At 38.4% G+C, this 17,139-nt stretch overlaps 1 protein-coding gene across 1 annotated transcript in view; it reads right to left on the minus strand.

Moving 5' to 3' along the window:
* LOC135226386 (uncharacterized) overlaps positions 1 to 16,719 on the minus strand; it is a 234,381-nt gene extending 217,662 nt beyond the window's left edge. The window contains exon 1 of the mRNA XM_064265865.1: positions 15,818 to 16,719. Within this exon, the coding sequence (XP_064121935.1) occupies positions 15,818 to 16,405 (588 nt within the window). The 5' untranslated portion in view covers positions 16,406 to 16,719. The remainder of the gene's footprint in view (positions 1 to 15,817) is intronic.
* Between the last annotated feature and the right edge of the window lie 420 nt (positions 16,720 to 17,139).

The following is a 17,139-nucleotide window of genomic DNA, read 5'->3' on the forward strand; positions in this document are numbered from 1 at the left end:
CTTAGTCAAAGGAAAGCAGAATCAACTCGGCCAAATGATTGCAAACAACTACAAAAAGAAGAAGCAAAAATACTTCATTAAATTCAGAATAAAAACACCGACACTTTGCCACGCTCAGATTTATAATAAATAAGATAAACCACAAAGAGATATACGCTAAATTGAGCTCCAGTTTCACTGTCGGATTTCGAGTGTAGAATCTACAATATCAGTCAATGAAGAATTTCTTTTATCTTTTGAATGATGGGTGCTGATTATATTATCTGTGGGTCAGTGGCGGAATCTGAACTGGGGGTCCAAGCGCATTTTGGTGCATGATCCATAACAAATATATGAAATATATTGCATTGCTTTCTAAACATAGGGTACGAAATAGCCCCTTTGCTTCATACCCCAAAAAAAGAAAAAGAAATAATAAATGAAAAAATAACGTATGAAGGCCTGTTTTCAAACCTCAAGAAGAAAAATTAGCCTAACAATTATAAGCGGGAAGTTTTACTGTTAATAATAAAATAAAATAATAATAATAATAATAATAATAATAATAATAATAATAATAATAATAATTATAATAATAATATTTCGGAAGAAGACCCTCTCGTAGACATGTTTGTTAAAAATGATTGCTGCTTCAGCACTATTAAGCAGCAATCATTTTTAACAAAATAATAATAATAATAATAATATAATAATAAAATAATAATAATAATAATAATAATAATAATAGTAATAATAAATAATAATAATAATAATCGCTACAGTCTTTAAATTTCACAAAATCAAAATAACTTTATTTATAGGAGAAAATTTTCACTGATATAATAACAATAAAAATAATAACAATAATAATAATAATAATAATAATAATAATAATAATAAAATATATTGTTAATAGCAAATGAAATGCAATGCCTTTTAATAATAATAATAATAATAATGTTTGCAGCAATGAGTGCAATTTGGACATTTTTCGTATCTGCGAGATGGCGTGCCCATTCAAGCCGAGTGGGGCTTTTGCTGCACTGGTATGCCCTTCTTTTAGATGTGACCTCACTTCCCGCCAGTGCCCTTTCCCCTGTGTTCGTTTTTGTCGTCCTTTCTCCTATTTTTCGTTTTTGTCGTTTCTTTCTGTGTTCGTTTTTGTCGTCCTTTCCCCTGTGTTCGTTTTTGTCGTCCTTTCCCCTGTGTTCGTTTTTGTCGTCCTTTCCCCTGTGTTCGTTTTTGTCGTCCTTTCCCCTGTGTTCGTTTTTGTCGTTAAAGTGGTCTTTCTTTCCTGCTCCTCTCAGGATTTGCGTTCGATCGGTGTGAGGGTACTGAGAGGCTAAACGGCACTGCATTGTATTTGCTATTAACAATTTATTATTATTATTATTATTATTATTATTATTATTATTATTATTATTATATAGATGAAATTTTCCTCCTACTACTAAAGTTATTTTGATTTTGCGAAGTTTAAAAACTGTAGGGATTATCATTAATATTATTATTATTATTATTATTGTTCATAAACAAGTCACTTAATATTTGACTCCTGTTATGTTTACTTCGCTGGAGTGCTATATCAACGAGTCAGATTGATATGGGGAACCGAACAGATTCCCGAAAGCTATCCTTGCTGTGTTTAAATTTAAATAAATGTATATTTACATAACTGTGGATTTGTTACTCCACTATTATTATTATTATTATTATTATTATTATTATCATATTCAGATGGACCCTATTCACATGGAACAAGTCCAGGAAATTGTAAAAAAATGGGAAAAAAATTATAAATATAATAAATTAACAGATAATTCGATAAAAAACGTAAATAAATTGGAAAAATACGAGGTGAATTGTTTGATGGTAGTATTGAATTTCAATCAAGCAGGACATTATAAATCTTTGTTTCGCATGAAGAAATTTCGTGAATCTGACATGGCTAGACGAGGGCTGGGCGAGGGGTAACGGAGGGGTGGGTGGGGGTTCGTTAGGTGAGTGAGAGGGTTTAGTGAATTTCAGTCGGACCAAGTATGTGCTTGTGACTCATCTGTTCAATTCTTCGTGGGCTTTCGGATTGGGAGCTCTTTACAATTTGTGAGAGAGAGAGAGAGAGAGAGAGAGAGAGAGAGAGAGAGAGAGAGAGAGAGAGAATTACACAAAATATCTCAATGCAACAAACACACACACACAAAGAGAGAGAGAGAGAGAGAGAGACATTCCTGCTGACGCCCCCTAGAACCCAACCAGAATCATCTACCTATACCTACAAAGAAAAATTCACTTCATTTAAAAAAGAAATCGTCTATGGCACTCTGTAAACGAAACCTCCCCATCCCTGGCACAGAACCCCATTATTAAATAAAGATATACAATCCCACTAGACAAACAAAGGTGTCCAGAGAGAGCCAACAATGACAGAAAGGAAGAAAGAAGGAAAACAGAACCTCTGGTGGGTAAGGTTCAGTCCAAAACAAACGTGACTTCAGTGGGTGTCTACCGCACTGCAACACTCACTCCCTTTCCATCCTCTTTTCGATTACTCGGGGAGTAAGCCTATACAGAATACTCTGTTGTTGTTCTTGTTGGGGTGGGGTGGGGAGGGTAGGAAAGCCCTATGGAAACTACTCTGTTGTTGTTCTTGTTGGGGTGGGGAGGGTAGGAAAGCCCTATGGAAACTACTCTGTTGTTGTTGTTCTTTTTGTTGTTGTTGTTGTTGGGGGGTAGGAAAGCCCAATGGAAAAGCCTAAAAGCGTCTTGAAAAAGGTGTTTCGCGTCGAGTTAAAGATACAGGAATTTTAGGATGAGATATTTACGATTTATTTATTCGAATGAAAATGTAAAAAAAATAAATAAATAAAATAAACAAATCATATGCATGTTAAACAGTACAGAACCATTATTTCTAATGAAATATAGCGTATTTATTTTAATTCTCGTTAGTGAAATAATCCGCAAAGATATATATATATATTATATATAATATATATATATTATTAGTTAAAAAAAATTTACCAATGCTAAATAATCCGCAAAGATAGATATATACATATACAGAGTTAAAAAAAAATTACCAATGGGCTGGTACTAAACGCTCCACAAAGGTGGATACATACCGGGTTAAAATCTTGTGGAGGCTGTGGGGGGCGGGGGCGGGGCGGGGGGGGGGGGGGAGAGGGGGGGGGGGGCACTATCTAGGAAAGATCCAAGCTTTTAAATCAAACTAAGTACCACGAATAACGGGAAATTTACGATCCTCTATACACGTACCCCCTCGAATACGATAAGAACTCTGTCGCGAAAGAGAGAGAGAGAGAGAGAGAGAGAGAGAGAGAGAGAGAGAGAGAGAGAGAGAGAGAGAGAGAGAGAGTATTGATTCAAACCCCTTTACAGCAAGATGACGAATTTGTGGGCCACGCCTCCTTACGCAAATTGTGTCTCAACTTTTTTCTTTTCGTCTTTTTTTTTTTATATTTCATTCTTTCCCCAAAATCCAGACAATTTTATTGTCGTTAATCGCTCTCTATTGAATTTTCGTTAATCGTTTCCCATTTTAATTCTGAATAATCGCTCCCGGTTTATTTTCATTATTCGCACCCAATTTATTTTTTCATAATGTGCTCCCAATTCAGTTTTCATTAACAGGTCACAATTTAATTGTCAAAACCACACCCAATTTGATTCTCATTAACTGCTCCCATTAATTTTCATTAACTACTCCTAATTTGATTCTCATTAACTGCTCCCATTAATTTTCATTAACTACTCCTAATTTGATTCTCATTAACTGCTCCCATTAATTTTCATTAACTACTCCTAATTTGATTCTCATTAACTGCTCCCCAATTTATTTTTCATTAACTACTCCCAACTGAATTTTCATTAACTGCTCCCAATTTGATTATTATTAATCGCTCCCAATTTAATTTTCATTAATCACCGCCAATTTAATTCTCATTAACAGCTCCCAATTTAATTCTCATTAACTGCTCCCCAATTTAACTCTCACTAACAGCTCCCAATTTCATTCTCCTTAATCTCTCTGAAAACGGAAGACCGACACAAAAGCCCCCGCCGCGATCTCATAAATTCGGCCTTGGAACTGTGTTAGCCTAACTTAATCTGGCTCTCATAACCTTTGGAGAATAATCGAGAACTATTCTTCTTCTTCATGAATTTTTTCTTGACACGAGCCGTGATCACCAAGCACCTCTCAAGACGCAATAAGTGAGATTCTACGTCCATCTCAAGAATAAAAGTCAAAACTGTCACGTCTTCAGTGGGGATTCGTGAATTAGGTCGTGTTGACATTTTCATAATTTAGCTCCTGCCACCCGCCCCCAACCCACCACCACCCCAACCCCACCTTAATCCTGTGCGTGGATGGGAGGACGAGTGGAAACATCAAGGAAGCTGAGAGGGGCTGGAAGATGATTCATTTATACTAGCTTCGACTTGCACTTACATAATTGGTTTGTCACTTGTTCCTTGTAACGTGTAAATAAAATAAATCAATAATGGATCCTTGCAAAGAAAGTAAATAAAGGTTCCTTGCAAAGAAAATAAACAAAAGTTCCTTGCAAACAAAATAAACAAAAGTTCCTTGCAAGAAATAAATAAAGGTTCCTTGCAAAGAAAATAATTGCAAAGGAAATAAACAAAAGTTCCTTGCAAAGAAAATAAGTAAAGGTTCCTTGCAAAGAAAATAAACAAAGGTGCCTTGCAAAGAAAATAAATAAAGGTTCCTTGCAAAGGTCCACATTGAAATGCAACTGAGAAAAACGAAACAAGAGGAGAGAGAGAGAGAGAGAGAGAGAGAGAGAGAGAGAGAGAGAGAGAGAGAGAGAGAGAGAGAGAGAGAGAGACCGGATGGGGCCTGGAAGGACTTGCGTTGTTAGTGGGCTTTTCCAAGCAATTCTGATGGTTTCCGTTCACGACACTGGACTCATTTTCCATCCCTTGAGTCCAATTTGTTCGTAATAAGCCCTCAAGTACCACAATAAATCAAAAGGGGGGAAATGGGGGACGCAGGGGGCGGAAAAATGGAACAACTTCAACTAGGGATAGCCAGGATTTTTCTCGTATATGCTAAATGATAAACTCACGCCACATTTCCAGCAGTAATTTCACCGCCACCGCTATATTTTGATTTTATCAAACGGGAAGTCAATTAATTAAACCACCATAGTTTAAATGAATAAATATACAAGTCTGATTTAATATACAAAAACTGAGATAGGTAACTAATTATTTCAATGGATACCTACAAAGGCTAGAACTCATTCTACACTATTTTTTCATGACACTTTTTCTTACAAAAAATAGTAGAGGTAAAGTGTCCATATGTCTATTTTTCCTGTGTGTGACAACGAGACCATAAAGTTTACTAACTCCACACTTAAAATTGCCATCGTCCAACCCGTGGTCCCCTATACAAAAAAATAGTAGAGGTAAAGCGTTCATATATCTATTTTTCCCGTGTGTAACAACGAGAACTACCAGACTCCACTCTTAAAACTGCCATCGTCAAACCCGTGGTTCCCTATACAAAAAATAGTAGAGGTAAAGTGTCCATATATCTATTCTTCCTGTGTGCAACAACGAGAACATAAAGGTAACTAATTATACATTTCGACTTGCCATCGTCCAACCCGTGGTCCCCTAAGCAAGCCAACAGAATGAAGACACTTCGATCAAGTCCTCGGAATTATGGGGCTATGCAAACAACCCCAAGGTCGAGATTTAAAATCCCGACCCTCTCCTATATTACCGTCCTTTTCGAGGACACGTCATAATGACCTCAAGTACATCTAATACTTTCGTCTATATCGCCCCCCCACCCCCAGATGTTCTATATATAAAGTCTAAATCTTTGGAATCTTGAAAGAATTCCTTACGTAAGAATCTGATAGTTATTTACCTAAAGTTTTCATTATTTATCTAATGTTTATTTTAGGTAAGATATCGATGTCTAGTTCAACATGGATACTACACACTTCGTTCCCATGATGGCCCCCTTACAAGTAACTTATATAATCACACTTATTTCTTTCTTAATTCTTATTAGTAATGTACAATATAATTTATATAAAAAGTCTGACATTCGAAATTTATAAAAGATTATTATCATTATTATTATTACAAATAATATTATTAATCTAGCTGTTGCTTCTGTTTTTAAAAAATCAATAATAATAAAAATATTACAAATCAGGAAGAACAAACTTCTGGACTAACAAAAAAATATAAATAAAGCGAAAAACCTAACATAGCATAACAACACTTTTCTCCTATAAACCGCTCCGTAAACCCCAAAGGAGATCCATAAAAGACTCTATAAAAGGAAGATAATATCCCCTGAAAGCAACTATACAACAGCGACTATAAAAAGCTTTGCCCAAAGTACCACTGTACTGCGCTATTAAACGATCATAGACAGCAAGAAACTACGAACAACGTACTGTAATACAGTATACCTGGGTAATATCAGAGTCAGGTTACATACATACACACACACACAAACACACACACGCCAGAAAATCAGGTAACGAATTACAATACAGCATCTGTACAATATCAGTATAATATTACCCAAGCCGACACACACACACACACACACACACACACACACACACACACACACACACACACATATATATATATATATATATATATATAATATATATAATATATTTCACTGAATACAAGGGGGTTGTTTTAGTCAATATATATATATATATATATATATATATATATATATTATATATACAAAATAATTGCGGCTGAAATAGCCATTATATTCAATAAAACCTACATTATTGTTGTTATTATTATTATTATTATGGAACACGCACACCAAAGGGGCCACTGACTCGAAATTCAAGCTTCCAAAGAATATTATGGTGTTCATTAGGAAGAAGAGAAGGTAAAGGGAAATACAGAAAAGACACTTCACTTATTAAAAAGAAACACAAAAATTAACAAATTAATGAATATAAATATAGGTAACTTCTGAGGCTCCAACTGCACGACATCCTAAGTAGGGAAGCTGTTCCACAGTTCAGTGGTGTGATGAGGAATATATAAAGGACCTCTGGAACTGAGAAGTTCGACAGAGAGGATAAACATTGACTGCACATTGGTGCTTCAGCTGTTCAGCGAATCTGATCTCGGCAGGAAAAATGGTATCAAGAGATCAATTTTGAACGTAAAAGACCTCTGTTAAAATACAAATGAGGAAAAATTGACCAACAAGGAGTCATCCGTCAATGCTTGAATGAGATCAGTCATCAATTTTTAAGGTAAAAGATCTCTGTTAAAATACAAATTAAGAAAAATTGACGAAACAAGGAGCTATCCGCCAATGTTTTAATGATATCAGTTATCAATTTTGAATGTAAAAGACCTCAGTTAAAATACAAATGAGGAAAAATTGACTAAATAAGAGGCCATCCGTCAATGTTTTAATGAAATCAGTTATCAATTTTGAACATAAAAGACCTCTCTTAAAATACAAATTAGGAAAAATTGACTAAATAAGAGGCCATCCGTCAATGCTTTGATGAGATCAGTTATGAATTTTGAACGTAAAAGACCTCTGTTAAAATACAAATCAGGAAAAATTGACAAACAAGGGACCGTCCGTCAATGCTTTACGCTGTCCTTTTGCCAGCACGGGCTCTTGCTCAAGGGCAGCCTGTAAGAATACGAGGCTAAAGCGAAGAGTTACGATTGTGGAAAACCATTCAACCTCACCAGCAGAGTATTGCTGGAAACTCGACACTTATACTGAGCCTGCTGGAGGAAACCACATGGCATACACACTACACCTCTTCCAGACACTGATACGAGAGAGAGAGAGAGAGAGAGAGAGAGAGAGTGTCAAAATTCTTTATTCGATTCAAATAGGTTATTACATACATTTCTGAGAGGAGTCTAAGAGAGAAGAGAGAGAGAGATGAGAGAGGAGAGATAGAGAGAGAGAGAGAGAGAGAGAGAGAGAGAGAGAGAGAGAGAGAGAGAGATTATTTGTTCCATTACAAATGGCCATGACATTAAATTTGAGAGAGAGAGAGAGAGAGAGAGAGAGAGAGAGAAGAGAGAGAGAGAGAGAGAGAGAGAGGCCAATCCCTCTAAAATATTCAACTCACAAAAGCGTTCTACTACAAGGGGAGCATGAAATAGCCACACCTATATTTAAAACCCCTTCAGTCATCTTACTGCATGGCAACGATACGATAGGAGAAGCATTTTCAAGTTTCATCAGCCGTTTCAGACCTTCAGAATTTCTCCCGAATGCTGAGTGCAAAGCAAAGTATAGAGAGAGAGAGAGAGAGAGAGAGAGAGAGAGATTCAGCACCAACTGTTTTCATTTTACTTTTAGTCTAAAAGCAGGTTCACTAGAAATTACATACAAACATAAACAAACGCACACATATATACACATAAGGGCATATATATTCTTTAAAGCAAATACATAAACAAATAAAGCAATGCAGTATATCTTTACCATAAAGGAGCAAGTATGGACGCGTTATCACTTCGCGTTGAGCAAGGCGATAAAAATATCAACCAAAATTATATGCCTATTTTTGTTCGAAATAGTGCTTTGGTAAGAACTCATACCTTCTCTCTCTCTCTCTCTCTCTCTCTCTCTCTCTCTCTCTCTCTCTCTCTCTCTCTCTCATCCGTGGTCTTTTCAAACCTTTCACATCACATGTTTACAAATGCCGTAACTGAGCAAACCGGTATGTTTGTATTCCTTTCAGAGACCTCGTCAAGGAATGGCTGTCTGTGTTCTCACACTACCTTCCAATGTGTGAACTTTCTTTTTCACTTATTGCTTCATATTTAAGAGTACAGAACTTAGGCCAACGGCCAAGCGCTGGGACCTATGAGATCATTCAGCGCTATAAAGAAAACTGGCAGTGAGAAGGTTTGAAAGGCGAGACAGGAGGTAAACCTCAAAAGCAGTTGCTCTATGAATCAATTGTTAGGAGAGAGTGGAAAGTTAAGATGGAAGAAAGAGAATATGAAAGTAGGTACAGTAAAAGGAACGGAGGTGCACTGACACCAATAAACCCCTTCTGGACGGAAGCTGACTATAGTAGATTCCCATCAACCATCCATCTGATGTCTAGGCCAGTCCCTTACGACAGGCTGGAAACTCTGTCTCTCGAGATAGTTCACATAAGCAGGACGTACGTTCCACCTCTCCTGAGGGATATGTCTTTCAAAAGTATCCCTCAGGAGAGGTGGAACATAGCTCCTACCCATGTGAACTCTCGAGAGAGACTGAGCGTACCCGGCCCTGTGATTGGCTTATGAACAGACAATCAGGAGCGTCGTAAGGGACTGGACTAGACATCAAATGCACGGTTGATGTGAATCTACTATAGCAACTGACACACACGAAAGCCATGAGGCAAAGCAACAGGTTTTGAACACTTGTATAAATCCGTAAGAACAGACAGGTGGGGGTACATCTGACCACAACGGAGTTCAAGGACAGAAGTATTTTTACGCAGCTACGGGTAAAAAAAAAACGCAAAATTTCTATTCCTTCATGAGTAATGTCAATACAATTAGTACCAAACATACCATCTCTCTCTCTCTCTCTAGAGCAGGCTCATGAAACATACAAGACCATCATCTCTGGGGGTCTTTGAGTTAACAGATCTTTGCTTCCTAACCAATTTTTACCCAACAGTATTATTGAAGTTTACTGAAATATGGGATAACTTTCTTTTGTGAGTCATAAGTTACAAAGACCACCCTTTTTTGTAACTTCAGTTATGCATTAAAAATATTTGGTCGGATTTCCTACATAGTGACCCTTAATGGTTTTTAGGGGTCATTACCTAGGGCTAATATTTCTTGAGGGTCATTATCTTTCTGAGGTGGATGCATACCGGGTTAAAAAAATGCCAAAGGGGTTGTACCCAATACGCAGCAAAGGTAGATACATACCGGCAAGGTTACAACCCGTGGAGGTCACTATCTAGGGAAGATCCAATTGGTCAAATAAGATTTCTTGTTCTCCAGGTTCAAATCTGTTTTAAGTATATACCAAAATGATTGTTTCGAAACGTACATTCTGAGAGGGAGTTATCTTTTGAGCATTATTCTTCTACACGCTTTTTTGTTGTCAAAATGATTCCTAGCGTTCAGAAATACTTCCTTAGATACCCATAAAAAGTGTAACCTACATCATTGTATATTTCTAGAGAACTATGTCACTCTAAGAATATAAACACACCTAGTTATATATATATATATGTGTGTGTGTGTGTGTGTGTGTGTGTGTGTGTGCGCGCGCGCGCGCGCTTTTTAAAAAATCACAGTAGATGCACGTGACTTCATTAAATAAGCGAATACCGCAGGAAAATGATAGGCAGAAATCCAAGGGCTTTTGTCTTTACCTAGACATTATCAGTCTCTTCGTAAAGACGAAAGCACTTGGATTTCTGCCTATCATTTTCCTGTGGTATTCGCTTATATTATGTATGTATGTATGTATATATATGTAGGTATATGTATATATATGCATATGTGTGTAATGTACCCTACTGTCTAGTGGTAGAAAAGGATATTTGCAACGATTAACCAAAAAGACTTATCTTGCAGAAGAGTACAAAAAAAATCAGTACATTCAAAGAGCAACCTACAGCTGAAATAATTGACTTAAGCCAGGTAATAGCCTAAGATTCTAGCTAGCTTCTACTAGATGCACTGGCTGGCTGCAGCAGCAGCTATTTCTAGAGAGCAACACAAAACATTAGCAACGCATCGCATTCGACTCTTTGCAAGGAACATTCCACCAGAGCAAATTGAAGGCAGTTTAGTCTATAATATTTTATTTCTCTCTGTGCACACATACCTACACATGCATGTTTGCGTGTGGTGCATACGTCCTTGGTTCGTGTGTACAAACACGCGATGGGCTAATGCTCCAGAGATATACAAAGAAGAAAAAATGCAACAGAGATTTCTGAACAGTGTAAAATAATGCATGAAACTTTCAGCCACAGTCTTGGCCAACTTGAACCTTAAATAAAATAAAAAATATCAGGCTAGAGGGCTGCAATTTGATATGTTTGATGATTGGAGGGTGGATGATCAACATACCAATTTGCAGCCCTCTATCCTCGGCAGTTTTTAAGATCTGAGGGCGGACGGTCAGACAAAAAGGCCATCTTAATAGTTTTCTTTTAAAGAAAACTAAAAGCACCCGTTTATTAAGATATAAATTCCTTTAATCTCTCTCTCTCTCTCTGAACTCAACTTCTAACAGGTTTCTGGTCCACACCACAGCTGTGTGTAATTTGGAGCAGCTCAGGAAATACCCGTGTTCGGATACCTTATATTAACCGAACCAGAGAAAAACACTATCTTCAGACACTCAAATAAGACTATCTATGTTAGAGTGTCTTATGATTTTACAATGGCTCGGGAGTCTGACTACTAACTGATCTCTTCTTTCTGTATTTCGTATTATCTTCAGTAATTTCTTTCAAAAGAACACCATATTCTTTTAAAGTTTAGATTTCAAGTCAATGGCCCCTTTGGTGGACTTGTTCCATATGAATAGGGTTCATCTGCTAATAATAATAATAATAATAATAATAATAATAATAATACTTTGATACCCGTGTATTGCCACGCCAGACCCCTGCTAGTACTTCGATGTACTCTGCATTCAAAAGGCTGAGTACTCTCAGAGCAGAAGTACACACAGTAGCGGCAGAGCTAACAAGCCATTCTGAGGAAAGCCCCCCCCCCCCCCCTCTCTCTTCTCTGGAACCGTGGTTCAGTCGATGTGAATAAGGGTATGGGATGTGCAAAATACATAGTACTACATAAAACTTCCATATGAATGCGAAGTTTGTACTATGCTCTACAGGTACATACATATATACTTAGGCTTAAATGTAAGCGATATGTATGCAAGTGTAAGGAGAGAGAGAGAGAGAGAGAGAGAGAGAGAGAGAGAGAGAGAGAGAGAGAGAATCCGTAACTGCTTCCAAGTAATCCTTTTTCCCCCTCACACCAGAAAAGGAACCAGATACCTCGGCCTACTCCATCAAATACTAGTGACTTTGGAGCACTGAGAGGGCACCACGTTCGACGTGCATGGATCACTTTGAAAAAATTTCTCTCAGCCCCTAAAACGGTCGAGTTTACTTGCTTTTTTCAATAACGAAAGTCACTAGAATTAATGTCCAGTAAGGTGTGGATCTCGTAAAACCCTTTGAACTCCTAACTCGTGATGTTTGCCTTCTTCGTTAATAACGAAAGACATACGAACCATTTTTCAACATTCTTGGTGAGTTTTGCTGCTAGTAAGACCACTTTATATTTCTGAAAACGTGATACCAACAGATTTGACAATTATCTCTCGACCTTCACTCTACCAGGCCTAACACTGGCCTACTGTCTCAATCCAAAATTCACCCCGACCCCCATTTGTTTGGCTAGAGAAAAGATTCCCTTACAAGTTCAGCCCCAATAAGGGGAATAAAAACAGCAGTTTTTGTTGACAAAAAGTTCAGTAGTTTGGCACATAGGTATATCAGCAGTTTTCTTTGACAAAGTTCAGTAGTTTGCCATATATCAAAGTCCCATATCGAGTATGATGGCTCAACAAAACAAACAGAAGCAGGAGGGGAGGAAACTTTCATTTACATATTTCACGAACACAATTCGAGTTATAAGCCTAGTCCAAACAGTAACGTTTAAGATACAGAATGAAATTCTTGTCTTTTAACTTTATGAACTAGGCCTATACCTTGTAACTGTGAGAGTACACACACACTATATATATATATATATATATATATATATATATATATATATATATATAATATATATATATATATATTTATATACATGGAGCAAGTACTTTCGTAGTATATTCTGCATTTTCAAGTTCACATTGAATATAATAGAAGTTGACAGACCTTTATATACAAAAGAAGAAAGAATGCCATTAAAATTTACGATCTTCACGGTCCGGTCAACAAATGAAAAGACGACAAACTGCTATGGATCGCGCAGACGCTCATCATCGGACGTCCTATAGGCCTATGCCGGGGGTATGCCAGCGTGTGTAAGGCACAACCGGAAGTACACCACACTTGCAATGAGGAAGTACCACACATCCGAATTCCCCGGCGACATTTCGCGGGCATAAAGGTGCCACATTACTCTGTGCCCGGCCAAGTTTCCCCCCGGGGAGAGGGAAGCTAAATTGTTGTTAAAAGGAATTCTTGACAAAATATCGTAAAATAAGGCGACGGCTCGTGCTGGGACTTCGGGAGGTTTAAGAGAAATAGCTGAGGGAATCTTCGTTCTGTAATGTTCTCGTCCATGATGGCTCAAAATTGTTGGCCGATACAAGGAGAAATGGGGAATGTGATGGGGGAACTTCGGTTCCGGTATGAAGAAGGAATGTATGTAGTACTATGTATGTACACACACACACACACACACACAGACCGCATTGTTCTAGCAATTTTACACCACCTTCCTAACGTTACAGTATTGCATTGTCTGGTTCCAGATTTTAAATAATAATCTACAGGTTTACAGTCTTGATTTATTGTGTTCCAGACTTTTATGTATCTCTAGGTTACAATCTTGCCTCATATGATTCCCAAACTTACGTACTATCTCCTCTGTTACAAACTGTATGTATCATCTCGGATACAGGCTTGTATCATTCGGTTACAGGCTTGTACTAGTCGGTTCCTGAGCAATATGTATCTCCCTTGATTACAGTTTTGCATATTTTTTTGCAAAAATTAATATATAGATAAATAAATACGAAAAAAATGGAAAACGGATACGTGGTTACGGAAAAATTTTGTATAGCCTGGCAGTAATTATTAAAGGTGATTGTCAATTCAAGGCACGAAAATAATGGATTATGAAAGTAAACTGGCTTAAGAGAACCTGCGTTCAAAGTTACAAAACACGGAAGTGCACAAATTCAATCCTTAAAGGAATTGCTGATAAGGAAAACCAAATAAATCTAGCGACATTAGGCTAAGTGACTAAGACGTCATATGAGCTATAAAACCGATACCACAGAGCCATAGCGCATGGCCACATACGCACAGATACACAAGAGGGACCCTTTTGACTGATAACAAAAGCCTGTCACATGAGCGCAGAAACCGTGTCTCAGTGATAACATCTTCCTACGACTGATAGGAAAATTCCAAGATTAACACATAGCGTCAAAGAAAATATTTGGATGGTTCCGGTATGCACGTGTCTTATAAATAGCATACAGTCAAAGCGTTGGGTCTACTACTGCTGCACACATACACGAACATACACATATATATATTAAAAATCTCCGTCTTGTTTCAACGAGGTCCTGTCATTAACTGTAAGAATGCACAGAACAATTGTGCAAGCGCTCAGCTTTTTACAGATAATGTGTGTGTATTGTGTGTGTCTCGAAAACGTTAAGTATAACAACACTAACATTCGAAACAATGGAATGTAGGCCTAGACTCCAACCCTCATGGGTTTCACAGACGCAAACGGTAGTAGCTCTCTGACTCATCGTAACATGTAGTACAAACACAAACAATGAAGAAGAAGAAGAAGAAGAAGAAGAATTTGCAACTGCCTCATGAGATCACAGAAAGACTCGTCCCTTGTCTTGGCATAATTCGAAAACAGCCAGTGGCAACGAGTTAAGGCAAACCCCCACTCGTATGCCAACTGCAGATAAAATGCCACTTCGATTTCTTACACCCCCTTCGTAACAACTGTTCAGTCATTAATTGCCTTCGGTAAGGGGAACCCCTACTTAATGAAAGGTCATTCATCGAATAATAACTGTACGTTAGGGCAAATACATGTCATATATTTGATTATAATGATCTGGGCTAATGCAACGTCTCTGAGTACTCAGAGTAGTCAGCAGTTATCAGAGTATAGATAAGAAGACTTTTAATGATAAAAAGGCGAGTAAATACATTATAATCTCATACAACGGCCTAAAAAAAACTACCGTTAACTAAACGATGTCCAAGCAATTTTTATATAAAATGCACACGAAAGGAGAACTTTAAAGTTACTGTAGACCTATGAAGAACACCATAGTATCCACAAATAGCCCAGGAGAAAATTCGGCTTCTAAAGTTGAAATGACCCGTTTACATAAGGCATCGAAGTCGACTTCAATCCAGTCTGGGCGGTCAAACTCGTATCGTGTGAAATTTCTCATTTTTGTTCAAAATTATGTCGGGTCTAATGGCCTTTCGCTCCAATCTGTACCAAAATGGCCACGTCCTTACCATAAGTTCCGAGTAAAAGGTTTAAATTCGTTTATTACAGCTAATAAAAAATACGAATGATTTTAGCGTTAATTCTGACTTTATTACAGCTAAAAAATACGAATGATTTAAATTTTTCTTCAGACAAATGATTTTTTGTGATAAAAATTTATAAGGTATTTTTCTCATAGTGTCAAACTGATAAAAAATCCTAATATAATATATATATATATATATATATATATATATATATATATATATATATATATATATATATATACTGTTTTTTGCAGTTTCATAATAAGAAAGCGGTTAACCTAAACCTATCGTATAGTACCTATAGGTATTTTCATTCTAAAAGCCCAATTATTCTCCAAGAGGTCATTACAATAATCTTAAAAAGTTCGTCGTGACGAAAAGTGGCACCATTATTACCACGCTGTCTTCGGAATGGTCCCAAATTAGGCCTATATACAATATACTGCAGAGCCCTGGAGGAGGACTAATCTAAATTGGGTATATTCGTAGTTATTCCTCACCTCAAGCGCAGTTTTGACCGTGTTTTCACTGACGGTCTCCAACCAGGTCTTGGTCATGATAGGCCCCCCATCCACGCTGTTATAGAACCACGTGAAAATGTTATTAGTCCAATTGACGGCGTCGGGGTCGGCTCCCGTGGCCACAGGAGCATCGACGGGTTCCCTGGGCCCATCGGGAACGATGGTGGGCTTCCTAGCGGCTTCGACCTTCTTCTTCTTCTTCTTCCCGGCGACGGGCGCCTGCGACCTGCCTCCTCCCCGGCCGGAAGCAGCGGACCTCGACGACGACGCCGCGCCCTGAGGAACCTCCTCGTCGTACTCCTCCTCCTCATCCTCCCCTTCAGGAAGCCCTGAACTGGCGGCAGCGGCGGCGGCGGCTTTGAGCAACTTTTCCTCCTCGAGACGTTTCACAAACTTCACATAAAAGAAGCCGCCGATGGCGAGGATCAACACCACGAAAACGAGCCACCCCACCAGGAGGGTGTGAAGGGTATCCATGCTGGTCCAAAGACCCAGGTGCCCGCCCAGGGCACCGACAGGCGTCCACGAAAGCACTTGCTCAACTAAGCCCCGGAGGGCCAACGCCATGTTGCCAGTGGCTCCCTCTACCCATGCCCAAAATACCCTCCAGGTTCCTTCTTCGTGCCCACTACTCCCCATGGCTAAAAATATTACCCTCCCGGGCTGCTGGGCGCCTCGAAATAGACAGGTAGGTGGTTGTCAGCCCTTGCTTGTGGGCCAGTCCCAGATCATGTTTCTGAACGGCTACGCCGACACCTGTAAAGCTCCCCCTCCCTCTCTCTCTCTCTCCTGCCTCGTCAGATATGAGATGCCGTCACACACGCACAGGTCTTCCAACCTACTCACACAACGTACCAGCTGACACTACTCTTAGTAACCATGGTGATACCGATTGAATCTGCCGGTGCTCTTTTTGGTCGTTGTCGTACGCGTCGAAATGCAGTTTTCAAAATCGTCATCTGTCACGGCCGACGGCGAAGGCTGTGTCTTGTCTGCTGTCTTACGTAAAATAGACTCCGACGTGCTTCATTGCATTATCCAGCGTTCGTATTTCATTGAGAAGTATTTTAAATTGTTCGTTGTTTCTGTATTCGGCGTTGTCAGTCATATATTTCATAATGGTGCTAAGCACGTAAACGTTTGTTTACATCCAACGGGAATGTACATGCGTGGGCGGACGTACGATCATCCAAATACCGATTACGATTGATTCAAATTATGATACCACCGATGCACAACTTTGGAAACACTTGAATAATAACACATCTACAAAGGGCGACAATCATATAATAGTGAAAGCG

The sequence above is a fragment of the Macrobrachium nipponense genome, chromosome 14 (assembly GCF_015104395.2).
Source record: "Macrobrachium nipponense isolate FS-2020 chromosome 14, ASM1510439v2, whole genome shotgun sequence".
Taxonomy (NCBI): domain Eukaryota; kingdom Metazoa; phylum Arthropoda; class Malacostraca; order Decapoda; family Palaemonidae; genus Macrobrachium; species Macrobrachium nipponense.